Source organism: Erpetoichthys calabaricus, chromosome 4 (genome assembly GCF_900747795.2).
Source record: "Erpetoichthys calabaricus chromosome 4, fErpCal1.3, whole genome shotgun sequence".
Taxonomy (NCBI): domain Eukaryota; kingdom Metazoa; phylum Chordata; class Cladistia; order Polypteriformes; family Polypteridae; genus Erpetoichthys; species Erpetoichthys calabaricus.
The window spans coordinates 188046610-188074036 of NC_041397.2; the positions used below are offsets into that span (position 1 = coordinate 188046610).

General features: G+C 39.2%; 1 protein-coding gene across 1 annotated transcript; it reads left to right on the top strand.

The window, feature by feature from the left end:
* The first annotated feature begins 801 nt into the window (after window positions 1–801).
* Window positions 802–27427, top strand: LOC114651417 (protein-lysine methyltransferase METTL21C-like). The gene is made up of 5 exons (XM_028801307.2): window positions 802–1123; window positions 7060–7183; window positions 23344–23507; window positions 26524–26641; window positions 26725–27427. Exons 2-5 carry the CDS (start codon window positions 7069–7071, stop codon window positions 27120–27122), a joined length of 795 nt encoding a protein of 264 aa, XP_028657140.1. The 5' UTR covers window positions 802–1123; window positions 7060–7068; the 3' UTR covers window positions 27123–27427.

Sequence of the window (27427 nt, forward strand, 5' to 3'; positions counted from 1 at the left end):
TTTTTTTCTTTTTCTTTTTTAATTTTTAGAATGCACTGGCACCCAGTCCAGGGTTGGTTCCTGTCTTGTATCCAGTTTTGCTAGGATAGGCTACGGTTCTTCATGGAAAATGCTTCCGAAAATGTATAACTGCAAGTATTGATATATTTTTTTTTTTATCCAAGGATCTATTTCAAATCCTGTCATGATCATACGGTACAATGTTTGTTAAAACTCTCTGTTTGGTGTTGATATTCCTCTTTTATATTCTATAGATAGCACATTAGATTACTTGGTGACAAACTGACTCCATATCAGTGGATGTGTGTAAGTGAGTGTGCACTGTGATAGCCTGCTGTCCTGCTCAGAGTTTGTTCCTGCCTTATGCTGCTGGATTTGATTGTCTTTTGAATTACTGAAATACTGCTGTAAAAAAATTCCAGTTGTTAAAGTTTAGAGGTCTGCCTCCTTGTATTTTTATTCTTCTGTCTATTAAAAAAAAAATAAATAAAGGTTCCCCACCTTGTGCAAATTCACCACTTGTTAAGTACTTCCAGTCCCAAATCATATGCCCCTTAAAAGGAGGCAGCAATTTGTCATGTTATTCTACTGATTAATCGCTTTAATATCATGCAAATGGAAAAGATGGAATACTGATAAGGCATTTTAGAAATGTATGAGAAACTGGCAACAAAGCTTCCAGCCCCTGTCACCCCCTCCCAAACACCATGATGAAGCTTGTGCAATACACACCAACACACACAATCTGAAACATTTGGCCCTGACGGGAGACACACATCTATCAACAGCACATACTTTCAAAGCACCCTGAAGGAGAGTCTGCTTAAAATCCTCTTGGAGGCCATAACGTTAATGGGACCTTGTCCAGCATGCCATCTTAAGCAGGGATTCAGTGCTCCCTAAATGGCTGGAAAATTGTTTTGACAGATGCTTTTCTGGAAGGAGCCCTCACTCTAAAGCCCTGTCATTGTGCTGCTTTAAATAAAGCTGCAGTCATTCTGTGTGGCAGCGATTCAGATGGGAGTGTCCAGCAAGGTGTATCTCTTCTATATATCTGGTATCGTGTTGGCTGGGGTGGAGTTTACTCCTCTTCTCAGACTTGTGATTTTTCGGGCAGACTAAGGTAATGCAGTTTAACTTCAAGTGCCTTTATAATTGCATGGATGCCGCCTTGGGCTACAGAATGTCATTTTTAGGGGCTGGTGTAATGTATAGATGACTGCATACATTATTCTGTAGGCTCTAATGATGGGGCATCATGTGCAGTAAAATGTTTCAGATGCTTAGCTAACAAATTGTCTTTGGTTTAAACTTTGCAGCTTGCTTGATACTATAGCTCTGGATAACTGGGACACATTGTTATTGTTACACATTTTGCAGACACATTTACCTAAAAAGACTTAAAGATATAAAATTGTGCATACAAGATCTGTCTATTAAATAATGAGACTGTGTTTCTATCTCTTAAACAAAGCAGTGAGAATTGATTATGAGCACTAGCCATGCAGGTTTAAATCTGTCCAAACCTACATGACAAACAACACTCTCTGCTGTTTAGTTGATTGTCAGCCACCGTTTAATGCAGTTGTGGTTCCACTTGTGCGCCGGAATCATGCTAATTTAAAAGTTGACCAACGTATCAATTTGAAATTTTTAATAAAATTGAACAAAACGCCATCAGAATCTTTTCAATAGCTTACTGCAGCTTACGTGGAAGACTGCATGTCTCATGCACGTGTGTTTTTCCTAAGTTGAAATTGATGCTTAAAGGAACACGTTTTGAGTCAATGGATGCAGTAAAGAAGAAAACATCAGATGTCTTAAAAACTGAAAAACTGATCTGCTCCACACCTTCAACCAGTGAAAACCAAGATTGCATTGGTGCGTATTTGTGAATGGGGAGTGTATTGAAGGGGACAAGCATTAGAATTGTTATATAAATAAAAGTGAGTTATTGTGTCAATCTTGTTATTTAATAGACAGACCTTGTATGTTCTGCAATAAGACATTTTGAAGGTCTCAGCTTGTGCCTTTATGCAGATCAAGGATGGTAGGCTCCTTGTCACTGTGTTGCATTCAAGAAAGGAATTGTCTTGAGCTGTCCACAGCAAACTAGAAAAGTGATGTTGTTCAGCTCTGTAAAAGGCCAGACACCAGATCCCGTTTCACATAGTTTGTGTGTGTGTGTGTGTGTGTGTGTGTGATGATGGCATGGGATGTAGGGACTTGGTTTGTAATAACAGCAGATCGCCTCTCAGTTCTTGCACCTGGACCCACAGCACTCTGTGTTTCAAGGCTGAGAAAAAGGTGAAAAGAAAAACTCCTCAAGAGTCTCCTGGGCTATTTAAGGCAAAAACGAAGCTGAAACACTTTTATTAAAACATTTGCTAAAACTACAGGCTAATTGCATAATTAATAGGAGAAATAGAAATCTTTCGACAAGTCTGTTAAAGTGACTGGGTGCAAAAGAATAAGAATAAGTGATTTAACAGTGTAGTAGTTTAACTGTTGCATCCTTTATTTTACACTGTGTTTCCTTGGTGTTGTCAGTTCCATCTTTTATATAAAGAGCTGGATGAATGTGCCTTTATAATTGCATTATTCAGAATAATTCAGAAGAATGGGTGCTGCTCGAGGTCTATCCAAAACAGACTTTCTACAAAAAAAACAAAACAAAACAAAAACAGAAAACCTAACCACTTTACAAAATATCTTCATCAAGATGCTACCTTCTGTCTCACAGTACCAGGGAGAAGAGTGCTTTCACTCTTGACTCAATCAATAAGAGTCCATGAATAAAATCTGGATATATTGGATGACCATTCAGATAGAGGTCAAGTTCATAAGATCCAGTTTCTGTCATGCACATTGTACATCGTGTACACAGAGTACTGCACATGGTGCAAGGACATTCTTACTTACATGTCTCCTTAGGACAGTGACAATAGTATGTTACCAACAAACACACACACAAGTCTACAGGTATATTCATAGTTTGCAGCATATATATATTTAAAAAAAATTTATTTATATACTGTGTATATATATATATATATATATATATATATATATATATATATATATATACACTAGGGTTCTTTGCACCCTGAATGCTTCGGTCACCAACCCCCTGGGCGGGCGCTACACACTAGCCTCTTTACATATGCATAACAGAACTAACTATTTTACATTACAGCGAGTAATTAGCCATATTAAAAAATAGTAAAACGTAATAATTTGAAAGTAAATTATGTTTCTTGTTGCGTAATAAGATTTCGTTCTGTTTGGCTTTGAAATTAACACGCAAATTAAATAAAATGACTTTTTCGAATGTTTGACTCTGTGATTTGTTAATTGTCTTTGCAAAAGCTATTCTAACGGGAAACTGTTAACGTTTAAACGAATGGCATATCAAGATCTCATTTGTTGTGTAATGTTATCCATGGAAGATTTACTACGTTACCTTTCTGGATACATCGTTCTTTTCTACAGTAATTTGTGCAGTGGAAGACAAGACAGTATTCTATTCTTCGGGATATTGTAAGTTTTTGTTTTCATCTTCCACACGATCTGTTTCAGCATAGTCTATTGATACGCATTTAACCAATTGGCTGTGTAACCTATCGACATTTTTTGGCGTTAATTCGTTTGACTTCATCATTTCTCGCTGCTAGGATTTCCCGTGTACTCATTTTTTGTGTTGATACCCCTTCGTGATGAAATTCTTCAATAAGATTTGGACATAATACGTCTTCTTTAATTGGAAACTTAAAGTGAGGAAAACGTTAAAATTTATAAGTGCTGAGCGAGCAGAAAATGTGTCTGTCAAAAGCATTCATGTGAATGAGAGGTGAGAGGACTGTGGACATGGGCCGTTAACCAGAAATGGTTGAAAGAAGGGTGGGACTTGAAAAAAATCGCTGAACTGAGAGCTTGCGCATCAAGTGAGTTTTATGGATGTTATTAATGACAACTGCGGAAGCTTGGCGGTGGATTCTGTAGAAGTTAGTGCAGTAAGACAGGCTCTTTTATGTGCTACATTTGTTTTACACAATGTTAAAAGAATATTTGATTGCATCTGGATTGCTGTGTTACAAAATACAAATTTATAATCTTTTTGCATTCGGCGTGGAATGTAACACAATGCGTTTGAGTTGAAATGTTGTAAAATACACCTTGAAAATGTTCTGTCAGAAACAGTTTTGGTAACTGGCCAATATGTTGTGAAGCTGAGACTGAGAAGAGGCCCGTTAGTACAGTTCTGTACCGGGTCCTACCATCATTATTGAGGTCTATCAGATGGTGTCATAATTCTTAATTTTTGCTTTCAGATGAGATTTTGGTGAGTTGTTTTACATTTTTGTTGAACATTTTATCTTGTTAGAGCCCCTTGTTGTTGGCAGAGACTAGAAGATGGCAGCGTGGTAGCGTTAGTGCCAATTAGGGTTAGACATTTCAGGCAGAGAAGACTTTACTGTGGTTTATTCACATTTCAAAGTTTGGCCCATATCTCACAGACATCCTTGTAGAGATCCTTGGCCTATTTAGTTGACTGTTCCCCTTCTGGTACTTTCATTTCATAATCATCATATTACATCAGCTTGAAGCAAACAGATCATCTGATCTTTGTTTAAAATTACAGAGCAGAATTTCTTGCAAAACAAAGGAAAACGACAGATTTGGATCATCTAGTGATGTTAAGTTTGTTTTGCCTTTTTGAATTTCAATGTTCGTTTTTGATGCTCCAGCGTGAGGAACTCTGCTCTCGTCTGATTTTGTTTCTGCCATTTCCACGTAAAACAAGTCTACTACTTGCTATGCACTTTTCCTTGTGGAAAAATCTTAATGGTTGCTGCATCTGCAGGATAACATTTTTGCCCCGTCAAAAAATCATACAGCTATTTGCAGTTGCAATGTAGAAACCAGCAGGGATAAACAAACAAATCCACTGACAATTTAAGTATAGTAGAAATGCTTGGGTGTGTGGTAGGCTGCCAAGTCCGATTTCATTCTAATTCCTCACTCCAGTGACTGTAATCACAGTCATAAAAGTTGTTCTGGTAACTGTAAATTTAATAATTAACACCAAATGTTGTTAGGGTAACTGATGAAGACTTTCTGTATTGAATAGTTTCTGAAATAAAATCAAATCCGAGTATAACTGTAGTATCTGCATAGCAGTATTGTCACATGTATAGAGAATTTCCTAGCTATCATGTAAAGGAAGGACAGCACTCCTCCCTGTAAAACCATGCAGAACAATCAAACTCCTGCTGTAGTATTTCAAAGGCTTGTTTTTTTATTACAAGTCATAGATTGTGTTGGTTTGAACATGTGCAGAGGAGAGATGCTGGGTATATTGGGAAAAGGATGCTAAGGATAGAGCTGTCAGGAAAGAGAAAAAGAGGAAGGCCTAAGAGAAGGTTTATGGATGTGGTGAGAGAGGACATGCAGGTGATGGGTGTAACAGAACAAGATGCAGAGGACAGAAAGATATGGAAGAAGATGATCCGCTGTGGCAACCCCTAACGGGAGCAACCGGAAGAAGAAGAAGATTACTGAATAATGATGAAGGATAATGGCAAGTTCATGAACATGCAGCTCAGCTCCATTTTCTGCTTGGAGCAGAAGTGGGCAAACTGTCCATACAAATATGTCCTTACATTTCAATGTCATTTTAGTAGTGCTTTAGGTTTCAAGGGACACAGTTTATAACTTTTACTTTCCCAAAGCTGTGTTATATTAACGTAGTCTCATTTTTTTTCAGGCAGACATATTTACTTTACATAAATCATCCCTTCATTCCAGTCAACTTCCCCTCAGGACACAGCGACATGCCCATCGCCAGTCAGACACTTCAAGTGAGCAGGTGTCCTGGAGCCAGCATACCTTGTACTTGTCCTCTTTGTAGTAAAAAGCCTACCAAAAAAGCGACGAGCAAAGCCTTCTGTCATTCATTCCCCCTCCTTATAATACTCAGAATGTAGAATGTGTGGCTTTTCATAACGTTGAGCCAGAAACTTGTGATTGAATTGTCTGAAGTGCCAACTGAAGACTTGGCGTGCAATACTGGAGCATATTTTGTCGATATTCTTACTACCAGAAAGTGCACCTCATTGTTCATGATTTGCAGTCCCGCAAGTGGCTGCAGGCTTTGTTACATTTCCGATGGTATGTACCCATCTGTCCTCCTTCTCATACAAGTCATGTAAGCCCTAGTGATTAAGCCATTCTGCTGTAAGATGTGATTGCCTCTGACTTACTGAACGATACTTGGCTTGCACTCTGAATGATATAATATATAAAAAAAAGAATATTAATATAACTTTATAAAGCATCCTGGTACGGCGTTCACAGTAGAAAGGTTGTAATGGATGGCATGCAGGGACTGGCATCCTGCTGGGACTGAACAAGGATCCTTACCCGGCCTTGAGGCCAATACAATGGAAGGACAGGGGAAGACAACTTACTTGGTTTATTTTCTACCTCAAAACGCTAGGTGGCAGTGTCACTGGGTTACGGTACCTCTACAGATACCCCAGGGGCATTCTGGGAACTGTAGTTTCATTACACATCCCTGTTGAATTCCATGGGTGCTATCAGAGTATGCTGATGGGATTAATGGTCCCTACTTTGTGGGGTATCCGCTTTACCCTGAAGCGCTTCAGACGGACAGTCTTGTGACACTGGAAGTACTCACAGGTTCTGTATAAAAGAAGCAGCCTGCTTGAATACGGAGAGCCAGAGTCAGGTGGAAGGAGAGCAGGAAAAGGAGAGTGAAGAGTTGTATTGTGTTTGGTGTGTGCCCTTTTGAAACATTTGTATAAGATATTTATAAGATTAAACATAGAAAGGTGCTATATAAATGTATTATTATTATTATTAAACCTTGTATTTAAAGTGGGGCTTGTATCCATGCAATTGTGTCTGGAGTTTGGGGGCCTGCAATGCCCCCTGGTGGTCACAAAGTGTTATGTAAAAGTAAAGGATGTCTGTTACTTAGATTAATCTTAAGATTTGCTCATTATGGTTCAATTTTTTTTTTCCTTAACCTATAAGATTTATAACATGGATCCAAAACAATCATTAAATCAGCAGAGTGATGTGAAGGAGGCCAATGAAAACGACACAGAAGGGCATGCAGAAATGTCAAGTGACTCCAACTCATCGAGCGCAGATGAAGGTAGGCTTCTGTTGTATTCTGATTATCCACTAATCTTTAGTTTAGAGAGCACTCTTCCTAAGATGCATAAGCACAAAGATTTTGAACAGGGAAATTACACTGAAAATATCAAAAAGGGAATAGCAGTTTGGAACAGCATGAATAGAAATGTCTGGTGGTGAATTATGGAGATAACCGAGTCAAGAAATTTCAAAGAAATGAAACAATCAGTATGACATTCTGCTAGGATTGTGACCTGGGTGTAGTGGAAGGTCTTGTGATCCATAGAGCCTTACTGTTAGGAGCCGTATGTTCCTGGTAGTTTTACCTATGGCAAGTTAGTCTAAATGGAAGGCCTAGTTGAACTGTTCCCAAAACAGGCAACCTAAGACTTTTTTTTCTTTATTTCGCCTTATGCAATTTCTTGTATTAAGAATTTGTTAGTTTTCGCATACCCCTTGGGGTCAGAGCACAGGGTCAGCCATTGTACAGCGCCCCTGGAGCAATTACAGATTAAGGGTCTTGCTCAAGGGCCCAGCAGAGTAGGATCTCTTTTGGCAGTGATGGGGATTCGAACCGGCAACCTTCTGGATACCAGCACAGATCCTTAGCCTCAGAGCCACCACTCCATTAATAATAACAATAATTAATTCTTTATATACTACTCAAAGCGATCTCTATGCAGGGAGGACCTGCAAAGCGAACCCACAATCTCCTTACTGCAAAGCAGCAGTGCTACCACTGCGCCACCTGTGAGCACTATATCACTTGATCCAGGATACCAGGTGAAGTGCGTCTTCCGGTATGGATTTTGAGAAAACTATTTTACTGGTATGCTCAAAATTAGTGAAAAATTGCAAACAATGAAAATATACAGCACGGAAATGGGACAAGAGGTTTTGTGTCAACGCCTTCATGTCGTAAAGGTATCGACTTGTATGTGAACTGTGTGTAATAAGTGAGTATACCCCTTTAAGAGTTAATCCTTCTATCGGTCCCCACATAGTGGAAGGGTTTACTATTTTATTCTGTTCTTTATGTTGTCAAACTACACATTTAAACTATATGCAGCTCACCCGTATGCTAAAATTGTTCAGACATTGTAATACAGCATACTTCTTTAAAGCGTCATAATGCAGGAGCAGTTATTATGTTTGCCAGGCTGCTGTGGTACCTGTCAACACCAAGTGCCAATGAATTCTTGCTCTTCTGCAGCTCTCCTTTAGGTAACTTAATGCTCACTGTTGCAATACTTGTTGGAATTCTTATGCAACTTTGGCAGGCTCGCCATTTTGATAGGCTTCCCTGCAGCTTGCTCTGAAGCTGCTCATTTGCACAATGAAATGCCAGCTCATACTGCTGGTTACTCGTCCTGTAATAAGCATAAATTTAATAGGTCACTGTGCTCTGTGCAAATATATCTTACTAGTCATTTAGCCCGTTACAATAACGGGCGCTAGAACAGTAGTGCATAAACATTAGTAGGAACAGTCTATATTAAATGGCAAGGGACTTTGACCTCATTCTTTTTGTTGGTCGTATTTTTCTTTCTTTCAGTCTTTCTTTTGTTGATGTTTACTTGCTGAGCTGACCGTTCTTCGTAGGCTGCCGCCGTGTATTGTGTGTCTTTAATTTTCTGTGACAGTAATACCGTCTTGTACGTCCGCTGGCTTGTACGTCCATAATATACCTTTAATTTTCTCTGGCGGTAATACAGGCGTGCGCGTCGGTAATATGCCTTTAATCTCCTCTGACAGTAATACTGGCTTGTATGTGGCTGTAATATGCGTCACTGTATTGTGTACCTTTAATTTCCTCTTGCAGTAATACTGGTTTGTATTTACGTAAAACGCCTCTAACTTTCTCTGACAGTAATATCGTGCATCGCACCATGCCCCACGGATGCACACTTCACCAGAAGATACCCACACACGGACACCTGGACGCACATAGGGATTTTATATATATATATATATAGATAAATCTGCTTTTTTCTACCCACATGCACAGCTGACACAGAGCGAAATTAAGCACAGGGGTTCACCATATAGAACTGCTAGGCAAGCAGATAAGAGATTAAAACAACTGGAGCATGTGCATTCAGACTGAGAGATGCTGTGTGCTATTTCTATTCTGTTAAGTCAGCATGGAATTAAATCTGCGTTTAAGCTCTGTTGCCTTGTTTGGAATTGCATATTCATCTGAGTGGGGGTCTGCACATGGGGAAAACAGTATTAAGCCTGGGAACATTGCCCGGCACACCTTTTGACGCCAATGGACGGATGGGAGATAACGTCATCCAATCCCGAAAATGCCTTCCACTGCACTGACGAACATCGACAGACTCAACACCTCGAGCCCCCACTCCCAAACTTAGTTTTGTCATTGGCTTCCTTCATCTGTTATACAGCATAAGCTGACATTAAACAAAGCTAAGTTATTTCTCTTGCGTGATTTCTTACTAGGCAGGGGTAATTGCCTTTTATTTGATATCTATATAGATTTGGGTTACGTAACACACCACAATCATGAAAGAACTCATTCACAGGAAACTAGCGCTCCCTGCTGGACACACATCCCCAGACTGATTCAAGTTGTCAACACTGTTTACAATATTTTGTCTAGCATAATGACATCTCTAGTTTTCAGTACAGTATTCAATACTGTTTGTTGTATGCACCGGACAGTTCTCTTAAAATGAGAGAGATAAAGTAGCAAACTTTTCAGTGCTGAGATGGCAGTGGCAGCAAAAAGGTTCAGTGACGAGGATGACAATAAAAATGTAAAGAAAAAAAACCAAACAGAAATATGACAGTTCTTGCATAAAATCTGGAATTGTGGCAGTGACTACTATGTTCTAGCAGACCCTATTCACAATACACTTTTGCTGCCATAAACCCATAAGTTTGTGCACCCAATATCAGCTAAGCTCATTGGAATCCACCCTATCCCAAAAGCCCCCGTGCACCCAGACTGGCAGACGTTCTAGCCATCCACTCTCACACCCTTGAGGCTCAGTAATGATCCTTCTACAAGTTCACCTACAGAAACAACTTTTACTTCCTCTAGATCAGGGGTGTCGAACTCCGGTCCTGGAGGGCCGCAATGGCTGCAGGTTTTCACTCTAACTACCTTCTTAATTAGTGACCTGTTTTTGCTGCCAATTAACTTCTTTTTCCTTAGATTTAATTGACTCGACTCAAACCCCTTAGTTCTTTCTATATCCTTAATTAGCAGCCAAACAATAACGAGACACAAAATAAGCAAACAGGTGACCAGCTAACCACATTATCTGAACATAAAGAAAGGTGAGGGTCTTGGTAAGGTTGACCTCTCAGGTCAATAATTAGAAAAAAAAAAAATCAACAGTTTGGGAAATGTCTGCTGTAGCAGAATGAGAGCAGCTGCAAGCCATGGAATTAAGTAACGGGTTTAATTAACAACAAGAATTGGCTTCTCGTTAAGAAATTAGTTGGAGTTTGAAACCCCAGTTTAGCTGGTCATCTGTTGGCTCGTTTCACATCTCATTTCTGTTTGGCTGCCAATTAATGAAGAAAAGAATCAATTTAGAGGGCCAAATCCTTAAAGACCGGGCTATTAAAATGAAGGGAAAAGGAGTTAATTAGCAGTGAAAACTGGTCACTGATTAGGAAAAGGGTTAGAATGTAAACCTGCAGCCACTGTGGCCCTCCAGGCATGGAGTTTGACACCCGTGCTCTAGATCAGGGGTAGGCAACGTCGGTCCTGGAGTGCCACAGTATGTGCAGGTTTTTGTTCCAACCCAGTTCCTTAACGAGAACTCAATTATTGCTGATGAAGCACATATTGCTTAAGTGACATTTTAATGCTTCATTTTAGTGCTCTCGCTTGTTAAGGTTCTCCAACCTTAATTGCTTATTTCAATCTTAAACTGCTGCATTCGGTGTTTTAATTGCTCCTTATTAGCAATAAGATGTAAAACAGGGGTAGGCAATGTCGGTCCTGGTGAGCCGCAGTGGCTACAGGTTTTCATTCAACCCAATTGCTTAATTAGAAACCAATCATTGCCAATCTCAGACCTTATTTAATTTTATGGCTTGTTAGTCTGTGCAATGTAAGGCTTTTATATCGTAGATTTTTTTCCTTTCCAAGGATATCATCCAAATGATTTGAAGCCTAAAACAGATCATTTTCAGTCTGTCACATTTTTCTATTAAGTGTTTTATTAAATCAAACCGTGCATGATGAACACACACAGATGTAATTTGAAAAAAGCTAGCTGGAGAACTGCTGGCTGCTTTGTCTTTTACATCTTATTGCTAATAAGGAGCAATTAAAACACTGAATTCAGCAGTTTAAGATTGAAACAAGCAATTAAGGTTGGAGAACCTTAACAAGCGAGACCACTAAAATGAAGCATTAAAATGTCACTTAAGCAATATGTGCTTCATCAGCAATAATTGAGTTCTCGTTAAGGAACTGGGTTGGAACAAAAACCTGCACATACTGTGGCACTCCAGGACCGACGTTGCCTACCCCTGCTCTAGATGGTCAAGTCTGATCGCCTTCTTGGTAGGCGTGTGCAATATACATTGTTTACGATTATATCTTAATTGCTGTTTTAACGATATAGCGAGATTAAATTATCGAGTATGTAACTCGCTTTGCAAAAAAAACACAGAGTTCATTCACTAATGCAACAGTATAGACCACTGCGCGTGCACAAAGCGAGCTGCGTAGGCGTGCACGTCCAGCAAGCCACAAGTTAGCGTCGCTCCCTGCCTCAAAATGAGTGAACAAACAACGCCAGATGATAAAACAGCCTCGCCATCTACGTCGTCTGAGTTAATTGCCAGTCGTGGTTCATTCTCACTCGCATGGCAGTCGTTTGGTTTTGAAAAGACTGATGTTGCTCAAAAGACGGCAATCTGCAAACTATGTGGTAAATCGGTTGACGTTAAAGACAGCTAACTTGTTTCACCATTTGCGAACTAACCGCCGCACAGAATACGAAGAATACGAAAAACGTAAGGAGTCAACTGTCCAGCACAAGTCTAAAGTAACCAAAGTACAAGCACAAAAACACACTCAGCAAACTTTAGCAGACTCATTCTGCAAAAAAGTGCCTTACGACAAGAAAAGCAACAGATGGCATGACATAACAAACGCCGTCACCAATTACATCGCAAAAGATATGGTGCCAATTCAAGTGGTTGAGAGAGATGGTCTCTGCCCACTGCCATTGAAAAAGAGATCAAGAGCTACTTAATGATACCTGAGGTGGACAATGAGGTAAATCCATTTGAGTGGTGGAAAATACAAGAAGTAAATTTCCTCAGATTGGGGAAACTAGCAAAAAAGTACCTGTGCATTCCTGCCTCAAGCAGTGCTTCTGAGCACCGGAGGAAATGTTGTAACATGTGGCCGTGCTGTTTTAAAGCCAGATGCTGTGAACAGGCTGGTGTTCCTGTCACACAACTTGAAGTTTCTCCAGTAGAATTTTACAGTTCTCATAACTTTCTCAAAACTCATAACTTTGTGCAATATTGGACAAAGGAAGTTAGTAATTTCTGTAATAGTGTTAGTTTGTGTAAAACTTGTTTACACATGCTACTTCTGCAGTATTCGATGGATGTTTAGATGTTTACAGTATAGTACAGTATGTTAGATTTGTGTTCTTGCTTGCATGCCGCACATGTTCAGTTCATGGACTGTAATTGTGATGTTCAGGTATTTTATTCCCTGTGCGTTTATAGCTTGTTTGCATGAATAGTAGGTGCTCTCATTTTAATAGTTTTGTTGGTCTAAGTGCACATGTTTGTGTACATCCTGTAGGCCACTGTTCAGTTATGTACTATAATACATACTGTAATAAGTTGACTGGTGAATTTAATGTTTTTGTTTTACTTCATCCATCAGGGTGCACACACTCACACTCACACAATTACAGGGTAAATTTAGACTCGCCAATCAGCCTACCCTGCACACTTTTGGACTGTGGGAGGAAACCGGAGCCCCCAGCAAAAACCCACGCGAACACGAGGAGAGCATGCGAACTCCACACAGTAAGGACCCGGGTGTTTTACTTCAGTTTTAATTAAATAAGTAAGACCTGTTTTCCTTAACTGTTTCATTAAGCTACAATTAATTTTCTATTACCAAGACCAAGCTAGATCTTAATAAGACTTACAAACACATGTTTAAAGGATGCAGAATATCTTGGAATTATCGTTATCGTCAAAGTCCCAGAAAATATCGAGATATTTTTTTTTCTCCCCAATATTGCACACCCCTACTTCATGTTGCTCTGCCAGAGGCCTCAAGCGATAGCAGCAGTGCTGGTCTGAGGCCCTCACTAAATCATTCAATTGGTAGTAGCGACGAACGGTGTGTACAAAGGGCAGATGCAGATGCAGCAACCATTAAGATTTTTCCACAAGGAAACACTCTCTGTGGTCAGGTGCATAACAAGTAGTAGACTTGTTTTAAGTGGAAATGGCAGAAACGAAATCAGACGAGAGCAGAGTTCCTCACACTGGAGAATCAAAGACAAATGTTGAAATTGAAAAGGCAGAACAAACTTAACATCACTAGACCGGTAGATGATCAAAATCAGTGCGAGCTTATGACCCACACACTTACTGGGAATTCATGGAGAACAATTACAAGCCCTGGTCCCCATCATGAATAGGGGTCAACAGCTTACCCACGCTCCTTGGTGCTGGGAAGACGCACATTGATTCATGCAGCGTAGTGCGCGTGTGCAGGCTGGACATCCAAGAGCATCGCAGCCCTGTTAAAGCTCAATCTCACGTTTCGCTGCAGTGTGATAGGCCTCTCAGAATTTTTCTTCTCTTCCACATGGCTGCAAATATGTTTGATGAGACTGCAGGTGTTACAAAATGGGTTACAGTTTTATAATAACAGATAAGCGTATCTGCCGCAAGAGAATCCATGAATAGCAAGGACTTACTGTATATACATTATACTGGGATCAGGTGAAACCATCAGAATTTTCATTTATACCGTGATATGGATTTTAGGCCATATCACCCAATAAAGTCAGGCCTGGGATGGTGTTTACTAGCTGCCTTTGTGTGATATTAACTTTTTCCTGTTGATGATTTGCAATTACTGATGTGATTGTTTGGGGGCAAAAACGAGATGGGTCAAACTGCAGCCTGCAATACCTATAACATAGATCAGGTAATCCCCACAACGTCCGTCACAAAACGCCCTTTGAGTCGGATAACCCTCCAACAACCCTAATCTTAACCATAGTTTAATGTGATGGGTGTTTCGTGAATTATATTGATGGCATTTTGTGATGTTGTGGTGTTACGTGACTTGACTGAACTCCTAGTTTCTGTTGGCAAAAACACTTACCAAACAAATAGCACTTACAACCACCGAGTGGCACAGTCAAGCTGTGTAGATCAACTTTTCAATGGCTTATAATGGCTGGGTACCAATCTCATTTATGAAACAATAAATTTTGATTAAACTGTTTTATTCATTCCTTGTATTTGTTAAAGAATGTCATAGCCCAGTATAACTTAAATAGGAGGAATCGGAAAATTAAATAGTATTAATAAGGCTGAGTATGACAATGAGCTCTCAAATCAAACCAATAGTCTTGGTTCAGCCTAATACTTGACCATCTCACTACAAAATGAAACAAATCAAATCAAATCAAGACTCACTAAATGCACAGGCCACAAATCTATTTTTATATATATACAGTGCGTCCGGAAAGTATTCACAGCGCATCACTTTTTCCACATTTTGTTATGTTACAGCCTTATTCCAAAATGGATTAAATTCATTTTTTTCCTCAGAATTCTACACACAACACCCCATAATGACAACGTGAAAAAAGTTTACTTGAGGTTTTGGCAAATTTATTAAAAATAAAAAAACTGAGAAATCACATATACATAAGTATTCACAGCCTTTGCCATGAAGCTCAAAATTGAGCTCAGGTGCATCCTGTTTCCCCTGATCATCCTTGAGATGTTTCTGCAGCTTAATTGGAGTCCACCTGTGGTAAATTCAGTTGATTGGACATGATTTGGAAAGGCACACACTTGTCTATATAAGGTCCCACAGTTGACAGTTCATGTCAGAGCACAAACCAAGCATGAAGTCAAAGGAATTGTCTGTAGACCTCCGAGACAGGATTGTCTCGAGGCACAAATCTGGGGAAGGGTACAGAAAAATTTCTGCTGCTTTGAAAGTCCCAATGAGCACAGTGGCCTCCATCATCCGTAAGTGGAAGAAGTTCGAAACCACCAGGACTGTTCCTAGAGCTGGCCGGCCATCTAAACTGAGCGATCGGGGGAGAAGGGCCTTAGTCAGGGAGGTGACCAAGAACCCGATGGTCACTCTGTCAGAGCTCCAGAGGTCCTCTGTGGAGAGAGAACCTTCCAGAAGGACAACCATCTCTGCAGCAATCCACGAATCAGGCCTGTATGGTAGAGTGGCCAGACGGAAGCCACTCCTTAGTAAAAGGCACATGGCAGCCCACCTGGAGTTTGCCAAAAGGCACCTGAAGGACTTTCAGACCATGAGAAAGAAAATTCTCTGGTCTGATGAGACAAAGATTGAACTCTTTGGTGTGAATGTCAGGCATTACGTTTGGAGGAAACCTGGCACCATCCCTACAGTGAAGCATGGTGGTGGCAGCATCATGCTGTGGGGATGTTTTTCAGTGGCAGGAACTGGGAGACTAGTCAGGATAAAGGGAAAGATGACTGCAGCAATGTACAGAGACATCCTGGATGAAAACCTGCTCCAGAGCGCACTTGACCTCAGACTGGGGCAACGGTTCATCTTTCAGCAGAACAACGACCCTAAGCACACAGCCAAGATATCAAAGGAGTGACTTCAGGACAACTCTGTGAATGTCCTTGAGTGGCCCAGCCAGAGCCCAGACTTGAATCCAATTGAACATCTCTGGAGAGATCTTAAAATGGCTGTGCACCCTGATGGAGCTTGAGAGGTGTTGCAAAGATGAATGGGCGAAACTGGCCAAGGATAGGTGTGCCAAGCTTGTGGCATCATATTCAAAAAGACTTGAGGCTGTAATTGCTGCCAAAGGTGCATCGACAAAGTATTGAGCAAAGGCTGTGAATACTTATGTACATGTGATTTCTCAGTTTTTTTATTTTTAATAAATTTGCAAAAACCTCAAGTAAACTTTTTTCATGTTGTCATTATGAGGTGTTGTGTGTAGAATTCTGAGGAAAAAAATGAATTTAATCCATTTTGGAATAAGGCTGTAACATAACAAAAGGTGGAAAAAGTGACACGCTGTGAATACTTACTGGATGCACTTTACAGTCATATGAAAAAGTTTGGGAAACCCTCTCAGACTGCGTAATAATTTACTTTCAACAAAAAAGAGAACAGTGGTATGTCTTTAATTTCCTAGGAACATCTGAGTACTGAGGTGTTTTCCAAACAGATTTTTAGTGACGCAGTATTTAGTTGTATGAAATTAAATCAAATGTGAAAAACTGGCTGTGCAAAAATGTGGGTCCCCTTGTAATTTTGCTGATTTGAATGAATGTAACTGCTCAATACTGATTACGTGCAACACCAAATTGGCTGGATTAGCTCGTTAAGCCTTGACCTTCATAGACTGGTGTGTCCAATCATGAGAAAAGGTATTTAAGGTGGTCAATTGCAAGTTGTGCTTCCCTTTGACTCTCCTCTGAAGAGTGATAGCATGGGATCCTCAAAGCAACTCTCAAAAGATCTGAAAACAAAGATTGTTCAGTATCATGGTTTAGGGGAAGGCTACAAAAAGCTATATCAGAGGTTTAAACTGTCAGTTTCAACTGTAAGGAATGTGATCAGGAAATGGAAAGCCACAGGCACAGCTGCTGTCAAACCCAGGTCTGGCAGACCAAGAAAAATACAGGAGCAGCATATGCGCAGGATTGTGAGAATGGTTATAGACAACCCACAGATCACCTCCAAAGACCTGCAAGAACATCTTGTTGCAGATGGTGTATCTGTACATCGTTCTACAATTCAGCGCAATTTGGTCAAAGAACATCTGTATGGCAGGGTGATGATAAAGAAGCCCTTTCTGCACTCACGCCACAAACAGAGTCGCTTGTTGTATGCAAACGTTCATTTAGACGGGCCAGATTCATTTTGGAACAAAGTGCTTGGTGGACTGATGAGACACAAATTGAGTTATTTGGTCATAACAAAAAGCGCTTTGCATGGCAGAAGAAGAAAAACGCATTCAAAGAAAAACGCCTACTACCTACTGTCAAATTTGGTGGAGGTTCCATCATTCTGTGTGGCTAATTCAGGGACTGGGGCCCTTGTTAAAGTTGAGGGTCGAATGAATTCAACCCAATATCAACAAATTCTTCAGGATAATGTTCAAGCATCAGTCACAAAGCGAAGTTACGCAGGGGCAGACAATGACCCAAAACACAGTTCGAAATCTACAAAGGCATTCATGCAGAGGGAGAAGTGCAATGTTCTGGAATGGCCGTCACAGTCCCCTGACTTGAATATCATCGAAAATCTATGGGATGATTTGAAGCAGGCTGTCCATGCTTGGCAGCCATCAAATTTAACTGAATGGGAGTGATTTTGTATGGAAGAATGGTCAAAAATACCTCCATCCAGAATTCAGACACTCATCAAAGGCTATAGGAGGCATCTAGAGGCTGTTGTATTTGCAAAAGGAAGATCAAATAAGTATTGATGTAATATCTCTGTTATAGTGCTGAAGACTACTCAGGCTATAAAAGTCCCAACTGTGTTAGTGCCATGCGTTACTCGGGCAATGGTATAGGCTAGTCTGGCTCGAGCGTCAACCGAGGCAAGGGTGGAGACGCATCTTCTCCTAGCCTAATAATGGAATCTCGTAAGAAATACCTCTCAGCAGTGATGATGAGGTGAATCTGTCTTCAGGCATTGAAATTGAAACAGTCAGTGAAACCAAAAGTGATTCTGGTGAATCTGAAAGTGACACTCACATAACTCGCACATGTGGAGTGTGCCATTCATATTATTATTATTTTTATCCATCCATCATTCAACCCGCTGACTTCGAACACAGGGGTCTGCTGGAGCCAATCCCAGCCAACACAGGGCACAGGGCAGGAACCAATCCCAGGCAGGGTGCCAACCCACCGCAGGACACACACAAACACACCAAGCCCAATTTAGAATCGCCAATCCACCTAACCTGCATATCTTTGGACTGTAGGAGGAAACTGGAGCGCCCGGAGGAAACCCACACAAACACGGGGAGAACATGCAAACTCCACGCAGGGAGGACCCGGGAATCGAACCCAGGTCCCCAGGTCTCCCAACTGCGAGGCAGCAGCGCTACCCACTGCGCCACCGTGGCGCCGTATTATTTTTATTTGTATCATTATTATACTTTCTACACTTTTGACTTTGTACTTTTAGCGTTTTGCATGTTTTACAGTAGAAAGATAAGATTTAATAAAAATGTAATTTTTCAAGCCAAAAATTGCAATGCTTTTTACATGTTTTTTTGAGAATAAATGTAACGCTAAGGAAGTAAAATCATCATATTGAATAATTCTATTGTCAGCAATTGCCTAAATCTGGTTGGCTCATGTAAACCTGTTGGACTTGGCCAGAAGTAGTCATGAAGAGCTGTCAACAACAATAACAAAAAGCAAAAAGTTAGGGTCTGAGTGAAATGTCAGTCAGGTGGGAAGTTGTGGTGGAAAAGATCCAGATGTACAGTACAGCATTAAACCTTAACGTGATGAAAGATGGCTAGATATGGCTGAACAGCAATAGATGTACAGTACATCTACTTACAGCATTTGCTCTGGAGTTAGACTTCTTGATCAACAGAGCTCTCTCTTCTTTTTTAGCGGTTTCAATTTGGAGAGTAGAAATTTTTGGTTGACTTATATGCCCTCAAGTATCTAGAGAATGCAGCCCTTTTAGAGATAGTGGGTACCTCAAACTGACTTACAGTAAGTAGTGCTACTGGCAGATGTCCATGATCACATCAGAAAGAGCAGAGATAGCTGTCTGATCTTAACCTGCATGGTGGCTTATTATTCAATTTCTGTGGAATTGGATTGTCCATAAATTAAACACCAGCTTCACACAGTATCTGAGTAATTTGGGTCAAAAGTAGTTTTGACATCTGTCCTAATGCTATATGGACTAAACAGTCAGGTAAATAGAGGTACTTGGCTCTCAGGCTCAGATGGACTGCATGTCTGCATGATAGAATTAAAAGTTCCAAACTGTTAGTGAGGGCATACTGGGAATTGTAAGTGGATGTTTCTGTTTAGAATGCTTTAGTCTTTACCTCCAGAAGATCTTCTCAGGGGATGTCAGGGAATCTGATCAGGCCTTTTACGTTTTAAATATCTCCAGCCATGAGAAGTAACAAAAAAGTGGTATCTGTCATGGAAGTAACCTTACCTTGTGGACTGCAGTAGCAAGGGAGGTTGTGGGATTTTTGAAAGGGGGCATTCAGATTTCAATGAGAGGTGCTATTAGGCCATAAAGGAAGTAGCTACTTATGTCAGTGATCAAGAAGAAGGCCTGTGTGTGGGATGAATTTGGTGAGACCATGAAGAATGAAATTTGGAATTACGGCATCCATAGATTTGGTTCGAATTTGGTCCTTTCTGTGGCAGAGGTCCTGATAATAGTTCAGTAGTGACAAGGCTACAGAGGAGAATTAGAATCTGAGAGAAATAGTGAAAGCTCTGGCTAGTGAGGAGGGGTGTCTTGATAATCATGTAACAGTGCGTACAGAAAATTGCCCCAGTATTATTTCTTAGTGTTTGGTTTAGTAATGGACTTGTATTAATATATTTATATTGTTTCACTGATCCACTTAAGAGTGAAGCTTACTTGAAGAGAGAGAAATGGGATAGATAAAGTTCAGAGTAATGGAAATTCTTGAAAAAGAAAAGCCAGCCTATTGCTGTAGGATGACGGAGCTTGATTATTGCATCAAAAGGCGTGTGCATCACCTCCTAAAGGTTTCTGATTATAGAAGGGGGATCGATATAAGGAGTTCTTGGGCCTGCAGTGTGTTCACCTTTGTTGTAATACCTGGAAATCGATGGCGATTCTCTTATTGATATCACAGCTCTGTGGCAAACTGATTTAGTGGATGATTAATTTGGCACTTGGTAGGAATATTTCAATCACTCACAGCATACCATACTCTTAAAGCACTACAGAGAATAGGTATAAACCTTTTCCAAGTGTACATACCCATCTAAGAATTCCCAGAAGTAGTTGGAAGAGTTTGTTAGAGAGAGGGTGGCTCGATCAGTCTGACTCAGTGTGTTCCGTCATGCTTTTCAACAAATCACACTGACTTTAAAAACACTGAACTCATCTTTAACTGCAGCTACCTCTTTTATAAACAATCAGCTTCAGCCTAAGTGTAACACACTTCTGGGGTCTCATCTGATAAGACTGATCAATCACAGAGATGTATCAGTATGGCACCGTATGACACAAAGAACCAGAATTCAACCACTGACCACATCGATGGACAAAATTTAGCACCAATTGCCAATGAAAGGGATGGCCTTATGTGAACTCAAGAAATTAGTGGCAGAATGTCCACACCATCCTTTATAACCCATTGCTAGCATTAGCTCTCTTGTTTCTACCCTCTCTGTGCTTGGCCTTAATGGCTGCTCTGCAGCAGAACCCCTATTTGCCTAGAGTGTGCTTGTAACAATGGCTGCCGCGATCTGTTCAACTCCAGAGGGTAACCTAATGCTGAACGTTTAGAGTTGATGATTCTCCACAACGGCGTTGGATGCGATTGTTCCTTTTAGTCCTGTCTTGCTAAAACAACAGCAAAGTGCATGAGGAAGAGAGACTGCATCTAAAGCAACACTTCAGTCTTGCTGAAGTAGGGAGTTGACCAGTGACCAACTGCCCAGAAGATGTAATTATTAGGCTAGTACAGCAAGGAGCACTGCGTGTAAAGCCTCAAAGGCTGTAAACTGAAGTGCGGCCTGCAACCTGCTATTGTGAATTGGAAGTTTTCATAATGCCAGCAAATGCATTAACACTGATATTTCACGTTATTAATTAATATGATTAATTATTATTATGAATTATTGGAAAAACTAAGTAACCTCTCATTAAGGCAGAGCAGCATCAACCTCACATGTACAAGTCCTTGTAGTCCATGCCAGTGCTAGGCTATTTTGCACCTTAGGCCAAGCTTACTAGTGTGCCAACCGACTGTTTGGTAGCTATACCATGTGGCTGGGTTTTTCCCCCACCTTATGATCTGCGCCCCAGGCGCATGCCTAATTTGCCTTCATGGTGGAGCTGGGGGGGGGTAAGGTGGGGTAAGTGAACACTGGCGAGCTTTAAATACTTATAACTACATATGAACTAATCTGCCTCAATGGCTGAAAGACCAGAGCTTCCGATCCAGAATAAATAAGATTTCCTAGGGTAAATGTTTAGAAAGTAAGCAAATAGAATTAATTTTGTACCTTTATTGTTTATTTTATTTTATTGTTTTTGTTTTTTATTTATTGTTTGCACTGTTTGTCATTGTCCTTGTGTCTGTGTGTATTTGTATACAGTATATCCATCCTATATATTAACTTTATGTAATGAATAAACTATATTATTTAGTTTATTGGAATAAGCATGTTTGGGTTATTTCTTGAAAGCTCACGTATCACCATGTGCAAAAGACAAACGGTGATTGTGAAAGTTGATTTATGTAGATTACTATCCATTTATGAACTTCTTTCATAAATTAAACAGTTCTGTTCATAGTTTTGGTGTCTGAGCAGGTGCATGAAACACACAGCTTATGCAAAATCACAAACCTCTCCATTTTTAATTTTAAAAGCAACTATTCAGACTTTGCTAAATTTTGTGTCCGTGCCTGGAATGTCTCCAAATACATTGCTTTCTAACAAATGGAGACAAACTGGTCAAAACCTGTTCTGTTTAGCTTTCATTCCACCAGCATCTGTTTTAACTTTTTACGTCCCAGATTTCAAAGAGCATGTTCAATTCTATTTTCATCTTGTTCTACTAAAGAACAGACAAAAAGATTTGAAATGAGGATGAGGAGGTTACTCATAAGTCACAAACAAAGTCAAAGAAACTGAAAAAAATTTCATGTACCAAGAAAACACAAACTAAAGCAAATTCTATTCTATCAGGAATAATCCATCAATCTCAGATAGTGAGGAAGTGCTCAGTGTGAACTTTCATTGCTATCACAACAAGACAACACTGCCATGCAATTGCATTGATTTAAAATCAACAAAATTACTTTGGAAGAACAACTATGTCAAAATTAAGCCAAAACCAAAAATTAAAGTGAGGAATTAATTCGGGATCCCAACAAACCATTACAAGTAATTAATTCAAAAAATGTTTCCGAAAAGGAATCACAATTAAAAAAACAAAGTATATTTACAACATACCATATCCTCCAGCTTTTCCTCCTCTTTTAATATTTTGTTTAAGCTCGTTTTAGGTGCTCCCTTCATTTTTCTCTTTCTCATAGTACTTGCAGAATTCACTTTTTTCTGGCATTTCCTCTTCTCTAAATTCTTCAGGTTTAACCTACAATAATCTCTCCTGAAACACTAGAAGATGCTTCCTGGTTCAAGTTGCTTTATCTGCTACTCTAATTAGTAATTTCAGTCATGTAGTTTGAGTCGTAGGAAATGTGGTTCTCACAGATACAGCATCAAAAATAAAAGATTGACAAGCATTTGAGTTATATTTACAATCTCTACTTATATATACTATCTGGGGCACATCATCAGCCACATGCTATGTTGAAAGAACATTCCTGGTTTTCTGCCAATCCTCTGGGGCTTTTTGCTGATCTTGCTGTTTATGAAGAACTCCCTTATAGAGAGTTTATTATATGTGCCATGCTTCCCACCACTTAGTGGTTGTTATACACCCACACTTGCCTTTGGAGGGACTTTTTCCCCTTCCAGTTATTTTGGATAATGCTCCCATCAGGCCCTTCCCTAATGTCATGCAAGTTTTGGTGTTTTTTTCTGCCTCTGCAACACTAAATCAAGCTTTTCATCAAGCCATTATTTGTATACTGAGCATTACAAACATCCTTTACAGTTTAAAAACACTACAGTAGGTTGCTTTTTAAAAATGTATAATTTATTTATTTATTCATTCATTTTTTGCAGAACTACCAGTAGAGCCAGCACTGGTACCATCAGCCACGCTTCCGAAACTGCCCTGGGAACCAAGCAGCTACTCAGTTTTTGGAAAAGACATCTACTCATTTTTGGGCTACGAGATAAAAATACAAGAGTCTATTGATTCTTATGCTGCCATTGTATGGCCAGGGGTGAGTAACATACAACCAGTTTTAAGGATTCAACTAATTTTAAATATGAAGCAAATTACTTTTGCATCCCATCTGTCCACTCAGGGCAAAAAGGGGCATCAAATGGCACCTAATAATTTAAAGGATAAGTCAAAGTTATTTTCTTCACAATCATGGTATATATAATTTGAAACATAAAATTATATTCTAAAGTAAAGCACGTTTTATAAAACTTTCAATAAATAAGTAGCTGGCTCTTGCATTTTATAATAAAGCGAATGGGTACTGGAGTCCCAGTATGAAAAAAAAGCATTAAAGTTTACCATATATGTCAATTTTTCAATCCAAAAATGTTGAGTATATTGATACATGTTTTGATATGACACACATATTGCAAAACAGCATATCCATATATGTATACATGGTTATAATTTTAAGAAGGAAAAAAAAAAGCAAAACATTGTTGTGATATTTAGCCAATTTTAAAAGGTGAATGGCTGTGTACTTCACTTTGCTGCTCCCCTTCCACTGTGTGGCATCTTTCTTCCCCAGAGATGTGGATTCACCTCAGAATGTCATTACCATGCAGTCTTATTGACATTGAATGTTGATGCCCAGATGTCACCTCTGTTCTGTAGACGACTACACAATAATAACTGAAAATGTCACACTCACATTCTTTCACTAAATTAAAGCTTATTTTGCTATTTTACCAACATATTTCCTGGTGCCGCCATTATCATAATTCACCTGCACAACATGCAGTCAATTGACAAGAACTGAACAGATGTTATAGGCATACACTGAGTTTTAATCATACTGAAGTTTAGTAAGCTTACTACAGAGGTACTCACTGCACCAGAATCTGCATGGAGTTTGCATTATCTTACCGTGTATTTATGGAGTGAAATTAAAAATTCGATAATCCGTTGGTGGCACTTCACTCTGCTTTATTGCACACTTTTGTCATTTTCTGAGTTATTGTACATGTGCATATTCATTTTCTGAATATACTGTATTTTTATTGTGTGTGTGCAGAACACACCACAAAACGTGTGCCATGCAGGGGGCTTAGTTCCTTCAAATGTCTTAAGGATATATTTAAAATATAATGCAGTGTAATTAGCTCAGATTTATTGATATATGTATAAAGTACAATGACACTTTTACATGTCTGCTACTTGGCATGAATCTCGCTCCATAGGCTATGTAAAATAACAAAACAGAATATAATTGGTGAACTGTAGACACCTTTTAGGAATAAATAGATTTGATTTGAGTGCATATCTATTTGTTGTTGAAAGTCATGGTGGACCATAAACGCTGAAGAAGCAAAATTGCAGAAGGAAAAATAAAATAAACAGCATAATATAGTTTGGTGTGCACAAGACATGCCACAGCAAAGACGGCTGGCCTCTTTCAAAAATAGAATTTATGTCCAAACACTACAACTCAGTATTCTGAGTGCAGAAGAACTTCAAAAAACACAGACACTTTTAGAAATACAGACATAAACTCATTCCAAAGCGGGAAAGCTGCAGACCCAGTTGAGTTTTATAAAAACATTTCAATTTTGTGGCTTCATTGTTATTAACAACATTTATAGAAGCTAAAAAAAGGCAAAATCATATCCCAAACATGCTGTCAAGCATTAATAACTGTATTCCCAAAGAAAAATCAAGACTTACTACAATGTGCATCATATAGACCAATTTCACTCTTGAGTAATGGCATTAAGATAGTAGTGAAAGTATTGCAAGTAGGACTGAAAAAGTGCTTCCATCAATAATCTCACAAGACCAAACCACATTTATTAAAGGCAGACATTTAGCATCAAACATTCAGCACCTTTTTAATGTAATATATTTGCCAACAAATTCTGACTCACCACAAGTTTTACTGTTTTTGGATGCAAAAAACTCTTTGATAAAGTGAATAGATACTCCTATACAAATCTATTGCACATATTCAGGTTCCACAATATCTGCAAGGATTTAAACTACTTTATACTAGTCCAGAAGCCCCAGTGCATATTAATAACACAAATTCAGATAATTACAAATTATAATGAGGAACTCAGCATGGGTGCTCACTATCACCAATGCTTTTCATGTCAGCCTTTGAACCATTGGCTTTTCACCTCTGGAAGAAACCAGAGATAAAGGGGATTATCAGAGAATATTATTGTATTCCAATGATATGGTGTTTTATACAGTATATCATACCAACAATTATCTCTACCATTAGACTTAGACATGTCTGGAGAATTTCGTAAGGTTTCTGCTATCAAAAGTTATCTGAATAAAAGCATGTTTTCCCAGTGATTTCTGAAGCACATCATACCAGATTGCATGGCTATTTTTTCATAATATCAAAACACATTAAAATATCCAGGAATAACCACCATAAACAAACACAAAGATCTCTTCCAATACAGTTTTGGAAGTATTACGAATAAAATCAATCACAGCTGGTCCAACCTCCATATCCCCTTAGCAGGGAGAATAACACTGTCTAAATGAACATCCTCCCTAAGCTGCTCTATCTATTTCAGTGTATTCCACATGTACTTTTATCAGATTTTTTTAAAGAAATTAGACTAAGTACGTTATCTGGAATTTAAAACAGCCACACATTCAAAAAAAGGCAGCTTTATAAAGATCTAAAGTGGAAGATGGCATGGCACTACCCAATTTTCAGTTTTACTACTCAGCAACAAATATATGCACAATAAAATCTTGTAGGCGACATATATTCATGAAGACACTTGGACGTGATAATTCATTAGGTTCTTATTTTGCTTAATGCTGCACTACTCCACCGTTTTAATTCTTTTCACTGGGGGTTCCCATCCAGTTCAGAAATCTTGCCCTTACCAACTTCTCAGCTAAGCTTAGCTGTCTCATCTCACCATAAGATCCTCCACAAACTCTGCCCAGAGTCAGTAGTTTGAAGAAACAAAGAAGAGTTTTTTAAAAAAAGAGAAAAACTGTATATAGAAATAAACATTTACATTTTCTTTCTTTTTATCATTTAGGCAATTGCCCTGGGCCAATATCTGGAAAACAACCAACAAGAATTTAATCTCAGAGACAAGGCAGTCCTGGAATTAGGAGCTGGAACAGGACTTCTTTCCATTATGGCTTGTTTGTTGGGTAACCTCATCTTAATTCTAAATATACCCTGTTTTGAATTTTTCGATTTCTGCTAGTAATCATTTTTATAATTCCTCCTGCAGGAGGCTGGGTCACAGCTACAGATCTTCCAGACGTTCTGGGAAACCTAAAGTGCAACTTACTCTCCAACACTCGAAACAGATGTCGCTATGTACCACAAGTGGCTGCACTTGACTGGGGAGAAAATGTAGCGGAAACCTACCCTCAGTCTGTTTATCGGTATGACTATGTTCTTGCAGCTGATGTGGTTTATGTCCACAAATACTTGGATGAACTGCTTAATGTCATGAAACATTTTGTACAACCTGGAACAACTCTGTTGTGGTCAAACAAATATCGCTTCCGCTCTGACCTCACATTTACAGAGAAGTTTAAAGATGCTTTTAAAACCACACTTCTTGCAGAATTCCCTGATACCGATGTAAAAATCTTTATGGCAACAGCAAAAGATAACCAGTGAATAGAAGATTACATTGCTCTTATTATATTCAAGTACTTTCAAATTTTCATTTTTAAGTGACAAGTTGAACTGCCGTTCTTCATTTAATTTTGCATATTTTCTAAATCAGTCCGGGAATTGTTCCTGTTAATGGCAATTATCCTTCATTTTATGCAAGAAACAGTGTATGCTCTTGTCATAGACAAATCCTACATTATACAGAAATATTTGTTAACTTTCTGTTATTTCTTTACATGTGTGATGTGTTCATGTTTTAAAAGTCACATTTAATTTCAGCAATCACACAACTTAAAGGTTAAGTTTGT